Source organism: Oenanthe melanoleuca, chromosome Z (genome assembly GCF_029582105.1).
Source record: "Oenanthe melanoleuca isolate GR-GAL-2019-014 chromosome Z, OMel1.0, whole genome shotgun sequence".
NCBI lineage: Eukaryota > Metazoa > Chordata > Aves > Passeriformes > Muscicapidae > Oenanthe > Oenanthe melanoleuca.
In genome coordinates this window covers 58158671-58175508 of record NC_079362.1, presented here as the reverse complement: position 1 = coordinate 58175508, position 16838 = coordinate 58158671, and the positions used below count along the sequence as shown (strand labels likewise).

The 16838-nt window shown below is 39.9% G+C and overlaps 1 protein-coding gene across 5 annotated transcripts in view; it reads right to left on the bottom strand.

The window, feature by feature from the left end:
* PDE4D (phosphodiesterase 4D) overlaps positions 1 to 16838 on the bottom strand; it is a 353290-nt gene that overhangs the window by 39264 nt on the left and 297188 nt on the right. For all 5 annotated transcript variants that reach the window (XM_056513777.1, XM_056513778.1, XM_056513782.1 and 2 more), the window contains exon 6: positions 7348 to 7460. In XM_056513777.1, coding sequence (XP_056369752.1) covers positions 7348 to 7460 — 113 coding nt within the window. The remainder of the gene's footprint in view (positions 1 to 7347; positions 7461 to 16838) is intronic.

The following is a 16838-nucleotide window of genomic DNA, read 5'->3' as shown; positions in this document are numbered from 1 at the left end:
ATGAATACCACCTTATTACTAAGAAGGAAGCTACTAGATCCTCATACCCACGAAGAACCTTCTCAAGTAAGAGTTTTGGAAAAAGATTTTTTTCTTGTAAATGCCAAAAATAGGCCCAGTGATGTCTGCAATTTAACTAAATAATTCAACCCCTGGAAAAATTTCATAATTTTAAAATCCACTATCGTGATTGAAAATAATGTTATTTTCCCACATTAAAACCTGGTTATTTATTCTGTAACATTTTGTCTGTATTTTTCTGTTCCATTATGCTAAAGGAAAGAATCTTTCATACTGTGGTATTTCCTATAATTAAAGTGGCTACAAAAAAGGTCTGTTCGTATGTTGGCATGGACCAATTGCTCATATTTATGGAAAAAGTTATCAAGTTACTAGGGACTGGGAAGCTCTGCAATCTTAGAAGCAGCTAAAAAGCTGAAAACTGTGAAATAATAGCAACCCTCAGAGAGGCATAATACCTCTTTTACACATCTCTTACATCCAGGGCCTTTCAAAAAAGCAGTGAATGAGAATGCAAAAACCTATTTTTCCTCTAAAATTTAGCCTACAAACTGAATCTGTGAGATTAAGAGTTCCCACCTTGTTTTTGAGCCTTGAAATACTAATGTTCTTTCTACCAAATGTTATGTCTATGAACTTCAGGCTCCTTTCCACTGGTGCAGAAGCGCATAATTCTGTTGGAGAAGAGCTCCCAAAAAAGTGGAAGGGGGCTGACCCCACCATAGATTCAAGATGTTTTGAAATTACACTTACCTGCTTGTCATGGCCTGAGGACACCAGTGATTGCCATCAAGTACCCACACAAGGAGTAAGGGCTGCTTACAGCTCAGTTGCCTTGAGCCTCACTCACCACATTTACTTCACTATCCTGGCAGAAAAACTATGTTTCATGATTTTTCTTATCTGGCAGCAACCCCACAACCTCTATGGAAGCAGCAGCATCTGTACAGAACAGATTCAGCTGCAGCTGAAGTGGCATCACTGCTCCATCCACTTGTTTATGAGAAGATAGAGGTGTCCATAAATCATATGGAAAGGCTGGTGCAAATCAACTGCAGGAAAGCAATTTTCACCCTTTATCTTGCTGGAGCACATCCTTGTACAATACAGCCAGGAAAGTGCCATCTCCTTTTATTTTTTTATATATACATATATATACACCTCACTCATCACTGCAGTTACTCAGGGACAAATCTGCTCTCCAAAAGCATGAATAGTCTTACATGAGAGCAAGTATAGCTGAGTACAGGGAGCTGCACACAAGCCCAGAGGTCTTAAAATCCTTCCAGGCTGGTTTCAGTGAGTGGAAAAGAAAGAGCAGTCTTCCTAGAAAACCAGTCCTTCCTTACCTCCACAATAGTCTTGCCCTTTTCTTTGGCTATAAAGAACAACAAAACTGGTATTAAGTGTGCATTAATTAAAAGTCAGGCTTGCCACTTATCACTATACCTTTATTTTGTCACTGTACAAACCGAAATCCTTATGAATAAAAGATTTCCTGATGCTGCACTGAACAAGCAGTCTTTTGCTAACAGCTGCCCCTTAACCATAATCTTCACCACAAGCAGCACTCTAAAGAGCTAACCAAATCCTCAGATTTTCTTAGGGAGATCCAAGAATTTAAGACCCAATTAAATTATCGTGTCAGCCAATCAAATGCAATGGCATTGCCAGATGTTATATAAGAGGATTGTCACATAACAAACCCTATATTTACTCATGAAAGCAACAACTTTTTTTCCTACTGCTATGTTTCCATTACCTATTTTCTATGTGCAATAGCTAACCCAAGTGAACGATTCAATCCTCTTAAGTGGGTATGACATATTATCTTGTCCCTTAAGTGGAAGCAGGTCAATCTACACGGTCGCTGTGACAGAGGAGACAATTTTACTCTGGCTGAGCTTCTGCATTTAGAAAAACCATTGCAAAAAAATTATGCTTTTACATACAAAAGGTAATTTCTGAAGACAAGCTCCTTACTGTGCCATGAACCTGACCTCAAAGTTGGAAGCAAGAACACAAACAAGACAATGCTAAAATCTAGCCTGTTAACAAAAGACTGAGTCACACTGATTAGTTCTAGACACAGCCTATCTAGGACCATACAAAAGTACTGGCCACCAAAGCACTTAAGCTTTTTCACAGAACAAGACTAAGACAAATAAATGGATTGACTGAATCAGAAGTCAGTCTGTCATCAGTTCTATTTATTCTGGGCCTGATTAAACTCAGAGAGCTACTGTCATCCTGGGGTAAAACAATAAGGTTTCTCCATTCAGTGAGGGCTTTTGTGAAGAGTTGCCAAGGGGCTCTGGCCCTGCTTTTTTCACACTGAAGGTAACACAGCACCTCTGTTTGAAGCCTTTTAAGGTTTACACATGATCCATTATTTGACCTAAGTAACAAATTCAGCCTCACTCTTTCCCCAGACATTATGTTAGTCAGCTCCCCATTACCTGTGTGAGCTTTTTAGTGTTGAAAAGATGAAAGGAAAAATACTTTTTAGCAGCAAGAAAATATGATTACAAACCAGCTCAAATGAGCTGAGGAGGAAATGTAAAAAAAGAAAAAGTAACAGAACAGATTTCAAGTTGCCTTCGAATATCATTTTAGTTTACATTAAATATTTACAGATAAGTAATTATTTTTTAAAAGCTATCATTAATATTATTGTTTGAATGTGCATAGTGGGTGACAATACAGGGCTACAAAGGACTATAAAGCCCTGTGTTACACTAGGGTAGGCTTTGGATGTTAGTTGGTTGATAAAATTAATGCTTTGGGTATTTTCAAATCACTGAAAAAGATCTCAAAACATTTTTTAAAAAGTAACTAGCACTAGCAACTGTCTTCAAATAGACTTCTACTCTAATCTGTAAGCATACTAGTATACAAGCTGGATCATGATAAGAAAACCTATACTTAAAAAGTAGATTTGCAGTTAACAGGGTCCGACTAAATGAAATCAAAATTTTCTCGATTCTGATACCTAAAAGAGACTCCTGGAGAAGGGTATTCACTTGCATTTGTAGTGGGAAAGAAGCACCCAATGAATGACATCTTCTAAACTCTTTCTCTTTACCAGTTATTAGCAAATCCTGCAGAAAACATCATCTGCAAGAGAGCTAAAGCTGAAACAAAAACTACTCAGTTTGAAAATTTTCCCATGTCTAAGTTCAGGTACTTAGACACACAAGAGCACCAGACAAGAGATGCTCGCAAAAACATGAATACAGAAGTGAAAATACACGTTTGCAAACAAGTTTCATTATACATACTCCTCCATATTTGACTAATCTACAGATAACGCTATCTAACATCTTTACTACTAGAATTTTTAATTTGTATATTGTCTATCTCAGAATAACTCTCAGATCCATAAACTAGGTAGTGCTAAACTAATTATCGGAAGAAGACAGTTCTTCTCACAGAGAATGTAAAATCTATTAAATTTTGCTTTCATCTTATTTTGCAGAAAAAAAAACCCAAACAAAAAACAATCAAAAACCCCAACAAAACAGGAAACAGGGTGTTACTCATTAAAAAAAAAAAAACTATTAAAAAGAAAAAAAAGCAAAAAATCATCAGTTGAAAATGTGAATCAAAGTTCTGCTGTATCTTAAACTAGAAATCACAATCAACAAGCTAGAACCCCATAATTTTAGGAGATATTACTCACAATTCAGTTTAGCAAAAAGTGATACGGGTTAGGATCTGTGGAAATCTGTCTGAACAGTTAAATAGTGACATCTAATTATGCCTTGGGATCCTATCTTTAATGACCCAAATTTGTAAACTATTTCCTAAAATTATTTTTTGTCTGTTCAAGAAATCATTACTCAGAAAAACACAGCAATACAACTGTCCACTGACATTAGGCAATATTAAAAGGACATGAAACAGAAAACCAGAAAGAGTTCTCCAACAATGAAAGACATTTTCCAAATTTATGGTGTTTCTTATGTGTTTGCTTTGGAGTCTTTCAAAACTTTTAAGGGTTTATAGAGGAGAACTAAGATGACAAACTGTCTGCGCTTTTAAAAAGGTGATTTTCTCTTGCCAGTACCCAATTTCAGAAGCTAGCAATGCAAGTAAACACATAAACACTAAGTACTCTAAGATTCATAACAACACAACGACAAGTCTCCACTCAAAATGACATTGATTTACAAACTCTGCCTATGGATACACCAGAGACCCATCAGTTACTTCACACAATGGCTACAGGCATTTGGAAATTTTTGTATCACAGGAATGGCCGGGAAATGGGAAATCATCTGGATATTACAGTTGTACTGATGTAATGCAGGCAGCCGAGGAACACAGCAGGCTTCCTACAGAACACACCTACAGTCTATTTTCAAAGTTTTTGGGTAACACTTAATCCCACAGCATGCTGGGACTCATCCAGAAGTTGTGGATAGCACCCTGTCACTACTGCTTTAATGAATTTTAAACTGGGAAAAGAAGAATCTTCTTATGTACCTGTGTCAGTCCACTTTCTGTCATCCAAAGCTGTGAGCTGGCATGTCATAGACTACTGCTAATTGAGCATGAGGGGCATTTAAACAAAATAAATATCCCTGGACTGGGATAAGGTAATGCTAGTCCTAGACAAGCATTACAACAGTGAAGGGATTCCAAACAGATGAAGCCAACAGTTCAGGCTGTCAATTCACTGCACAGAGAGGGACTGGACTCACTCCTGAGATTACTCCAAGCACTCAGGACATTAAATACTGCTCCCACACTGTTTTTTTCCTCTACTACAGCAGCCTTTCCACAATGGGCAAAAGTTCCTTCCCAGTGCAGAGCTCAATTTTTATGCCAACTCTTATGTCTTGCATGTGTTTACATAAATAAGGAAAACTAATGCTGATGAAAATGCTGTTGCATAGAAAATAAAAGAGAAAGAAATAAGTAAGGGAAGTGGCTGAAAGTCCAGGGAAAAAAGAAAAACCCACACCAATAATCAGTCAGTCTTCTGGGCTGGTTCCTGAAGAAACCCAGACAAAAGGAAAGAGATAAACGCAGTGAGAAACTATGTTCTTCTGTACCATCCACATTCATTTTCCTGACTTTCTCATCTGATTTTACAGGACCTACTCTTCAGACGGAGAACAGAGAACCCATGCATGTTCACTTCTCTACAGAAATCTGTGTTGTCAGCCTTGAGCAAAGCTTTTCTACTTCAGTCTCTCAATAAACTAAAACAGTGTAATTTACCTATATGCCTCACTGAGAGGTCAAATTTTGCAGCTATATTACAATATGAGGTATTGTACAAATGCTGGGTATGTTTCAGTAATCAGAATTGAAATTATTTTTTAGAACAATGTGCTGTACCTCTGAAATGAAAATCCTCCCACACTAATTTTTCTCACACTATTGTATGGGCTTGCTGGTTTATATTCAAGATGTTCACAAGTTAGTTAGGCACAGATTTACACTTTGTTGTTGTTGGTTTCTTTTGGGATTTTTGCATTTTTTTTTTTTTTAAATATCTTACCAACCAAAACAAAAACCTCCCAAATGAACACTAAAAAATGACACAAATTTTTCATAGAAGGAATTAGATTTCTAGAAAGAGAGTGAAGATGCTTACTTATTCAAACAAATACAAACAAAGCATAGTATCAAACTCAGTAGCACCTCTGAGTCTACTTACAGATACAAATCAGTCATCAAATTTTATTTTGAAAATGTCTTCTTTTTGTAAGAAGCTGAATATACTTGGCAAAACTTAAAAAAACCCATTGATTTGCAGTTAATTTTACCTCATTCTAGAAATAGCTTACCCTCACTGTTCAACAAATACATTGTATATCTTATCTATCATGGGGAGTTAAGAAGTAAGTACTTGAAGAAAATTCAGCATTTTGTGAAAGAATGGTTATACAGATATCACAAGTCAGGAAATCGACAGGTGTCCAAACTTGTCAGCAAGGAAAGACTGGATTGCAGGTGTCGTCTGGTCTCACTCCCTTTGGAAACAAAGTCTCAGACTCATACAGTGCTGAAACAGCCTTGGAAGCTCTTTACTTTATAACTTACCGAAGCATACACAACAGGTACTGAGTAACAAGATCTTTCAGCTGCAATAAAAACTGAAAATGCAGTGCTGAGAACAGCGCAATGCTGGTCAGGTAACTCTTAAACCAGAGACAGAATTGGTGCTAAGAGTGTCCAAAGCCATGAAAAGCACAGGGAATATTACATTGTGGGAATTAAACTGCACAAGTGTAACAATGCTTCATATCTGACAAGCAGGCACACTTCAACAGGAATTTAAAAACAGTCAATAACTTAGAGCAGATACTTCATAAGAGCAGTCACAACAAGACAGTAGAGTATTAAGATGGCATAAGCTGAGTAAAAACAAAATTATTTTCCAACAAAATATTAATTACAACTGAAATGCTTAAAAGACACTAAGATATCATCATCTGCTTTTGCAGACATAAGAATAGGAAAATTAGCCTGTTTAATTAAAGCTTTCTTCTCATTTCTATTTGTACATGTTGCTGTTCAAGTACTAAGTTGATAAAAAAATATAACAATGCATATTGAAGTAACACAGCACTTTCATTAATTCACCTTAAAAAAATTAATTCCAGAAATGTACCTGTATATTCCCTGCAAATAAAAATCAGGAAATAAAGTTTACTTATAAACTAAGGATGTGGACCCGAAGCACATACAGACCATAGCAGATCCTGGCACAGAGTTCCCAGATAATGCAAATCCTCAGCTTCCAGGATGCGAAGGGAGTGTGCACTCTGTTGCAGAAGCACACCTCTGGATGTAGGTGTCTATTGTGATGGCACTTTGGTTGAGAGCGTGTTCTTTCATAACAAATAGCATTATGAGAGCTGTCATCATCACTGTTTACAAATAGAATTCACCATACAGCTCCTCCGGGCTCAAGAACTATCTTTATCACCTTTCATGCTACTTTCTACATCGTTTCTAGGAAAGATCCCTAATTCTGTATGGGATTCTGCGAAAAGAAGGAGCAACTGAAGAGATTATTGCCAGCAGCCCTGAGCAATCTCTTTTTGTCTTTAAACTGACACACACAAGAAACCAATGTAGCTTTACAAGACCTGCACCACTTTCACAAATTGCACTGAAATTAAAAAGAATGGTATACAAAACCACATCAGGAGCCGCTCCCGCCCCTGCTCCCAAACCTACGTTCGGACACTGCTTGCCCACGCCAAGTTTCTCGTCCCGGGGCCGCTCCAGCCCCGCGTCCCCTCTGGCCGCGCTGACCCCGCGCAGCCCCGGCTGCGCGACCCCCGGCCCGCCAGGGGCTCCTACCTTGTTCGAGGCCATTTCGCTGACGGAGTGCCTGGTCTGCAGGGTCTCCAGCTGGTCCAGGCACCAGTCCAGCTCCTCCATGGTCTCGCTAGCCAGTTTTTGGTAGGCCTCCTCTGCGAAAAGACAGGGAAAGGCGCGCTCAGCTGGCGGGCGTCTCACGGGGCTCCCGAGGAGCGGCAGCGTGCCCATCCTCCGCCGGCCGGGGCCCGGACTCGGGCGCCGCTCCCTCATTCCGCCGCCGCGGCAGCAGCTCTGCTCCTCCGCGGCCGCGGAGCACCGGGACAGCGCGGGCAACTTCGGTCCCGCCGCGCTCGCCCCTCGCCTGGGCTCGCCGCCCGCCCCGGGCCACCGCCGCCCGCAGCGCCGCCCCTCGAGGGAGGCGTGCGGCCCCGCTCCGCTCCGCTCCGCGCCCGGCCCCGCTCAGCTCCGCGCCCGGCCCCGCTCCGCTCCGCGCCCGGCCCCGCTCCGCTCCGCGCCCGGCCCCGCTCAGCTCCGCTCCCCGCTCCGCTCCCCGCTCCGCTCCGCGCCCGGCCCCGCTCCGCTCCGCTCCCCGTTCCGCTCCGCGCTCCCCGCTCCGCGCTCCGCTCCGCGCCCGGCCCCGGCGGGACACGGACGGCAGAGCGCGGACACGGCGCCGAGGGCACCCGCGCCCACCGCGGCCGCCGGCAGGGCGCTGAGCCGCCCTTCTCCCACCTGCCCACCGCGGCACCATCGGAACTAGCGGCTTAACCTCCGCAGAAGCGTGGGAAAGGTATAAGAACATGCAAGTGCCCTGAACAGCGCTGGCCCGCCAGCTGTCAAAGGCTGTTCAAATAACTGCAGTCGTGTTTGTTCTGTCCCAAAGCCTGTGCGTGCGTGCTAGAGCAGGCATAAAGTATTGCATGTTGGCCGTAGGCACAAAAGAACCGATGAAAAAGTTTTGGAACTGGACATTGGAACGCAATATGGGAAATGAACCCAATAATGGTATGGAAAACCATAGTTTAACCAAAACTGCTCAATATTCAATTGTCACTAACTCTCTTGCAGAAATTTCAGTTACAGACAGGAAGACATACCCTTCTTCTATAATTCCCCAACAACAGGAAATCTGTCAGTATGCAAATAATTTTAGAAAAATAGTTCTATATACAGAGTGCCAGCCTCACCTACCAAGCCTGGCTATTTTTTATTCTATTGTAGATCTGAAGACAAGAGTGCTTCTCCATTGATCTCACAGCTGAGTGAGTTTTAGTCCAGGTATCCAGGTCTTGCAAGCTGTGTATCTGAAACATCAACTTTTGAAACTGCTGGAATGGACACATCTACCCTACTCCAAGGCAGAGAAATGTTTTTTTGGTCGGCTTGTTGTGGGCATCTGTAACATCTCCCTTGACTTGTTTCATATCTATAACATCTCCCTTAACTTGTTTCACATGAAACTAACCTTATTTTCAAAATATGAGACAAGAAGAAGAAACAGAAGAAATTAACTACAACTCCTTTTCAAATAAAACACCCCATCAGGGACTACTGCTAAATAGCTCAGTGCATTACTGTACAACATCCTGGATACCACACCTATGTCTTTCTTCAAGTTCCCTCACAACTATTAAACTTCACATACATGTGGCTATTGCAAACACACCCCACAATTTTGAATAAAGTTCACCACCATCTGAAAAAAAAGTACACAAGAAGAAATTTGAATTGAGATTAATTGGCAGAAAAATTTAATGAAAATTTTGCAGTGCTTGCCACTTCAGTAAACACATTAACCAACACTCAACAAAAACCATTTCCATTAGATTGTAAATCCTGTCATTCAGATGCATACTTACTACAAGTGCTGTCTTATCCAAAGGAATTCCCTGGCCAAAAAAGTCAGGATTTTCAGCCTGTTTATCTATTAAAAGAGAATCCATGGCGGTCTATAATACAATATACATCACAGATCACTTGTTCTTGAACACAGTAAACCAAATTTGTATGATGTTATTTTCCTGCTAGCCTGCCCAACAGCTCTTTTTAGTTTTTGAAATTTAGATACTGGGAACCAAGTTTTTCTTAACAAGATCTTTTTTCTTAATATTCCTTCTAATATTGAAGGGAGTATGCAGATGAGGTTTTTTTCCAAGAAGTATGAAAACAACTGAATAAACTCAAGGGATACAATAATCAGGTAAAACTAATAAATTTTCAGTTTGCTATTTATTTAGCAAAAATATATGCATTATAAATGGCAGCTTACATTCAAGAATCTTTATCAATTATTCACCTTCCCAGCACATCTCAAAGCACATTAGAAAGCAGAATCCATCACACACAAGTATCTCACCCTCAGGATTCTTCTCACAATCTCCCACTTCAGACTGCCGCACTTCAAAGAGTCTGTGACTGCTGTGGGGACCCGACTGACCACTCAGGCTAAGTAAAATTCTGATGGCCAATGCAAGGCTTAAGACTTGCTGGACTTGGCACCTCCTGACAATTCTTAGAACTCAGAGCTGTCAGACCAATCTTAAATGGAAATAAAAGGTTTTCTAAATGATGGCAAAGTACCCATCAAACAAGCACACCTGCAGTTCTGAAGGGCAGAACAACCGTAGGAAAGCTTTTTTCTGAACCTTACCAAAGCTCTAAATTTGGCCCACACTTTTGTTGTTATACAATGTGGTGGAAAATGTTGAGGTTAACAGCTTTTCAAGTATAACACTCTGGTGCCACTAAGCTAAGAATAAAAGAATAATTATCAGCTGTGCAGCTTTGAGAGCCTCACAACACTGTTTCTGACTTCTCTGTTACCTCTAAGATAGCATGCTGTAATTAGATCCAGGACTGATCCACTAATCTTTTTTTTTTGTTTTAGACACATGATCAAGCTTCCCCACCCTGATGATGAAGTCCTAAAACAGATTAACTTCTGTAAATGAGAGGCATCTTGACAAGTCAAAGGTTCTTTTTATATCTCATTAGGCCCTAATATGAGGAAGAGAACATTTTAACACCGGCTGCTTTTAGAATTTGCATGTTATTTTGTATATGCTTTTAGAAAAAAGGAAGTGACAGCAAGTGTTCCCTTTTCAGTATGGTACATGAAAAAAAACCAACAAAAAACACCAAAACAAAACCAACAAATGAAAAGCTAGCAGAAAGGAAAAGGTCTGCCATAATAATTTGGCACTGCACAGATATTTTTTTTAAGTGTTCTACTGTCTGTGTTTATAAAAGACTTGATTCTTAGCGCAGCACCTAACACCACCATAGATGGCTGCACTTTAATTCACATCATTATTTGGGAACAATTTCTGTCCAAAAATTTTTAAGGGAAAAAATTACTATATGGCAATATTTATGTACAGTGTCCACTTTATGTAATGTTTTGTCATGATTTTCATATACATTGTTTGGTTGTTCCTGGAGAACAAAAAGCAATATTACACTTTTCTACCCAAGTAGAAAAGTACTCAAGTGTATTTGTACTAATTTTTGCAGTATTTTAATGAATTTCAGCAAAATCAAAAAATAAGTACAGATTCTTCATTATTGTCTGATCAGTTGAGATCATCTAAGTGATACAAAGAGACTGGAAAAGAGTTGACTCAGCAAACACACAGCAAAGGGCTTTGACCACTTGCCTTAAAATGGGAGTGTCTTGGAGGCAAGACAAGTACTCTGCTGAGCAGTGATGTGATCCAGATAGTCTTGGCATGTTACTGTCTTTTGGAGCTGCAGGCTGCTGGAAGAAGCTCTGAAAACCTCCAGGCTATTCCAAATTAACTGAAGATCTAACCAGAAAAGGAAAGTCAAAGAAGGTGTGCACCCCCTGATAAACAATGCTAAAAATAAACTGGTAACAACAAATGAAAAGAAAGCTGAGGTACTCAACAAATTTTTGTCACAATCTTAATTTCTCTCTTCGCACACCTCTTGAGAGGACGGACAGATGGATGGGGACTCGAATAGCTAAGAGTAGGTTTGTGACTACCTAAGGAACCCTAACATACATAAGTCTATGGGACCCAACAGATACATCCCAGAGTCCTCAGCTAAATAGCTGATGTAGTTACCAAGCCACTCTCCATGACATTTGAAAAGTCATGGCACTCAGGTGAGAAGTTCTTTGTGACTGGAAGGGTGGAAACATTATGCACATCTTTAAAAAGGATAGAAAGGAGCTGGGAACTACTGACCTGTTAGGGTTACTTCTGTACCTGGGAAGATCACAGAACAGATCCTCCTAGAAGCTGTGCTAAGGCAGATGGAGGACAGGGAGGTGATTTGAGACACCAGCACAGCTTCACCAGGGTCAAGTCCTGCCTGACAAATCCAGTCCTGCCTTCTGTAGCAGACTGACTGCATCAGTGGACAAGGGAAGGGCTGTGGATGTCCTGGACTTCTGCAAAACCTTTGACATCTTCCCTCGCAATATCCTACTCTCTAAATTGGAGAGAGATGGATTTGAGAAGTGGACTGTTTGATGGATAAGGAATTGGTTGGATGGCCACACCCAGAGGGTCGTGGTCAGGGGCTCAGAATCCCAATGGACATCACTGACAAGTAGTGCCCTCAGGGTTCTGTATTGGGATCAGAGTTATTTAGTATCTTCATCAGTGACATAGACAAAGAGATTGAGTGCATCCTCAGCAGATTTGCAGATGATCCCAAGCTGAGAGAGGTTGACACACCTGAAGGATGGGATGTCTTCCAGAGGGATCTGGACAAGCTGGAGAAGCAGGCCCGTGTAGTTAAACAAGACCAAGCACAAAGGGCTGCACCTGGACTGGGGCATGCCCCATTATCAGCACAGGCTGGGGATGAACAGACCAAGGGCAGCCCTGCCCAGAAGGACTTGGGGGTGCTGGTGTGTGAGAGGCTGGACATGCCCCAGCCATGGGCACTGCCAGCCCAGAGAGCCAAACGTGTGCTGGGTGCATCCAGAGCAGAGTGGGCAGCAGGGCAGGGAGGGGACTCTGCCCCTCTGCTCTGCTCTGCTCTGCTCTGGTGAAATCCCACCTGCAGTGCTGCACCCAGCTCTGGGGTCACTAGCAAAGGGAGGACAAGGAACTGCTGGAGCAAGTCCGGGAGGGCCACAAGCGTGATGCACAAGCATGATCAAAGGGATGGAGCACCTCTCATATGAGGAAAGACTGAGAGAGGTGGGATAATTTAGCCTGGAAAAGAGAAGACTTTGGAGTGATCTAATTGTTATTTCTCAGTACCTGAAGGGAACCATCAAGAAAGATGGAAAAAGACTTTTTACAAGCAAATGTAGTGACAGGACAAGGGAGAATGGCTTCAAACAAAAAAAAAAAAAAAGTTTAGACTAGGTATTGGGAAGAGGTCTTTACTGTGAGGATGTTGAGGCACTAGAACAGGTTACCTAGAAAAGTTCTAGATGCCATCCCTGGCAGTGTTTAAAGCCAGGTTGGATACTGCTCTGAGTAATCTGGTCTGGTAAAAAATGGCCTTGCCCACGGCAGGGGGTTTAGAAGTAGGTGATTCTCTAACCCAAAACATTTTACGATTCTATGATCTACTGTGAGTTTCAGACCCTGGACATCATCCCATTTTCTGACCAACTTTTTGCTCTTCAGCCAAAGTGCAAGCTTGAAGTTTGCAGCAAGAGAATTGCAGAACCAAGATTTTCAGTTTCTCTTACAACTACCATTTCAAAAAAATCCTCAGTGGTAAAAATCAAGTTCTTTTTCTGTAAATGAGGATGTTCATACTTAGAGACTTAACTAATGACCTAAAATTGAAGCGACTGGTATATTTAGTCAATATTGATAGTTTCTATTAATTATAGCTGTGTTTGTTCTTATTCAGCACAGAAATTACATCCGTTTTCTTACAACTTTTCTTTTTGTCTTACTGAGAAAATCACATATATTGTGACTTAAAAGGCTATCTTTTGTCAAGTGTTCAAATTTCTTAATGTTGAAAAAATGAAATTATGAAAGATATTTTTATCAACATGTAAAAATTTATTCACATCTCTCCACAATCACAGGTAAACCAAAATACTCTTGATCCGACTTTTTTAGAATGAGCATCTGGGAAAAACACTCAGCTGAAGCAGGTTTCTCAGCAAGTGTCTTTATGGTCCCACTCATAATACTCAGTTTTTCCATGCTAGGAATCTCTCCAAGTTTATTCTCCTAGTAAAGAAAATTTTCATGTACCTGTTAGTAGCCTTACCCATACAGAGACTGTGTCCAAATGACAAGGATATACTGCTTTATAAAAGTAGCACTAGCCTTAGGCTGTGAAAACTGCCTTATCTCCTTGAACAGAGAAAGTAGAAACTTTCAGGGTATAATAGGAGGAAAATGATAAATTCCAGTTATGCTCAACTTGTCAAAATACTTGATTATCGTTACATAATAAAAAAGGAGTGCATAAAAAATTGTATGAACAAAACACACATTAAATTAGGATCTAGGAAAAAAGTAATTTTTATTCCTGAAACAATTTTTTATTTCTCTCATGGTCTTAGAACAACCAAATATCTCATGTGACAATATCTCTGTATACTAAGACTCTGTGTCAAGGGCAAAAAGATGAAAAGTATGTGTTTATATTGTTATGAAACCAGGTAACAGGAACACTGCAGATATCTAAGAAGAAGTTACTAAGCTCTTGAAACAGGCCTATAACAGTTAGTTTAGGGTAAATAAAACACTTCTGATTCCTTTAAATAAAGAACTGTATCATTAGGCTTCTCACTATGTGGTTCGGTTTCTCTGTGCGGGACTGCTAACTTCTGCTGACTTTTTTTTCCTCTAATCATTTTATGTATTTCTTGGAAAAAAGGACTGGAACAAAGTTACTCTACTGATATAATTTGCCCCAAAATCTAGAAGAATTTCTGTATGAGGTATTTGCAAATTATCTAAACAAAGAGTCTTGAGATGCCACAGTAAGGCAGAATATCAAAAAAGTGCCTTCAGTTGAAGCCAAGCAGGAAAACATGCATTCAGTACAGACAGTATGTTTAAGTAATTTACTGCCTCAATGGAAAAGCACACCAAAATTTTGCAGTGTGAATGTTTAAATCCACTCTTTGCTATTATCAAATATCCAACAAGGCCAAATGAATGTTCTTTGTTACCACTCATCCCTACCAGTGCTCCTTTCCTCTCTGACCAATCTGGCAAAGCACTAACACATTCCTTACTCCACTGCCTGTAAGAGTTTGCCAGAAGGACCACCGTCACTTACTCACTGGCAAAAAGAAGCAAGCCTTTTCATCAAGCAATCAACCTTGCCCAAAACTAAGAAAAAAAGGGAAGCTCTAGATTTTCAAGTATCTCAAGTAGTACGATGTCCTTTTAATGTATTTTTATTGCTTCCTTTTCATGAACAAATTTGATTTTGAGAAAAGGTCTGTTCCTTTTTAAAATCTCTTTTTCTCACAGTTGTGAGTTGTGAGAGAATTGTGTCAATTCTATTCTCATATGGACAAGGAGTTCAATAATGAACTCATTGCTCAAGTTGCTTTCTTATCTTATTTTTTGTACCATAGAAAAAAAAATTCTTCTAGTGGAGAGGATATATCCTCAAATCAGGTTTCCCTGTAGCTGTAAGCCAGTTTCTTTCCAAGAAGGATACTGCTATTGATTCAACATAATGAGAGCAGTGAAAGATTTTCAAAGTGGAACAGAGTCAGAGGCAACAGGCACAGACTAAACTACAGGATGTTCCCTCTGAACATTGCAAAACTTGTACTGTGAAGGTGACTGAACACTGACACAGGTTGTTCTGTGGAGTCTCTATGCTTGAAAATCTTCAAAAGTTATCAGGACGTAATCTAGGCAACCTGCTATAGCTGGCACTGCCATTCTGTGATTAAATTAGTAATTGAAAAGAATAAAAGCCATTTTTGCAAAAAAGTGGGTGGCTCAAATGATCATACTGTCATGTTTGCAATTCTTTAATAGTCTTTGTCCCCACTAGAAGGGATCAAAGGATATCAAAAGATATTACACAGTTCCCATTAGGATTTTGCTGAAGAGCTCATTTAATATATATTATATGGATATTATTATGAACTCAAGAAATACAAATCACTAAATGTAAATGAGTAAAATTTCACTGTTAAAAACACCAAGTCATAGTTTTGTTTTCCTGCTTTCTTAGGACATGTAATCCAAACACGAAGGAACAGCTCAAGTTTTCATTAAAAAGTTCCCATTAGAAATCATCAGCTTCACTTTTAAGCAGATTAATATTGATTTTGCCTGAGATGTCAATAGGTCCAAAACCTAGAAACTCTTCTGTAACAAAACGTTTATTATCAACTGGAACTTACTTAGATCAAGCTGAAATGAGAAAACTGGGGGCTGCATTTGGGAAAGAATTTTATAATATCAGTTTGGTTTTGAGTATCCTTCAGAAACTACAAATACAGATTCAGATATCACTGTGGAATTAAAAAAAAAATAAAGTAATCTGTAAGTACCAAAGTGAATAACTTCCTTAAGCTTTTGTGTCTTTGTGTGTTTGACTGCTGAACTTCCTGACTTTCAATGGTGCAGACTGAGCTCACAGTATATTAAAAAAATATAAATGCCAAAGCTTAAAAAAAGCTTAATCTGTCTCTGCCAAAAAACATGAGTAGAATTCCTGGTGTCCAGTAAATTGGGAAAATTGAATGAAAGCTTTCCAAGAGTTAAGCAGTTCACTTTGGCTTTTCTTCATGTAAATCCTTTGGTGTCTAACAAGAAATGTGCTCAAAGAAGCATGTTATGGGTTTTTGTTTGTTTGTTTGTTTGTTTGTTTGTTTGTTTGTTTGTGTGTTTAAAGACAGTGTTAATGGTCTCTTCTACAAATTCGCCATTTTTGCATGGTTTATAACTAATACATTTAATAAATCACTACCTCACTCTCAGATTCAGCTGGCAGTGGTCAGTGATTTAGAGTTAACAGGTGCTGGAAGTGTGCACATATTTCCTAAGGGAAGCATTCTACAATGTCTGACTGGTTTTGGTGCTAATTGTAATTTGAAACAGGGATGCATGATATTGCTAAGATAAACTAACTTAACTGATGGAAAGAGTGAGCAGATAGAGAGAGGCTTCATCTCAGAATCTCAGATATTGCAGGAGAGAGGAAAGTTCTCGGCCTTGCCTCAGCTATGTAGCAGGAAGAATCCTTTCTTTCAAACAAAGCAAAAGAGAAATACAAGAACACACAATTTCAATCACCTTCATTCCTGAGAATAGAAGAAAGGGCAGTAGCATGAATGAAGTTTCCTTCTTTCCTTTTGTGGAACTGTTCTTCCCTCCATACACAGTTAGCTGGGTTGTATTTACACAGCACAGGGAGGCTATAATTTTGCACTCTTCCCAAACTAAGAACAGAGGTAACTGGTAAACATCTCCTTTAGCTTCAATATTTATTTAGGTTTTAAAGCTTTTTTCCCAGGTCAAGTGGTGTCTGAACCAGCCTTTGGGTTAGCAGCACTCCTTATTACTCCTTATTACTGGACTCATGCCCTACTACTGACA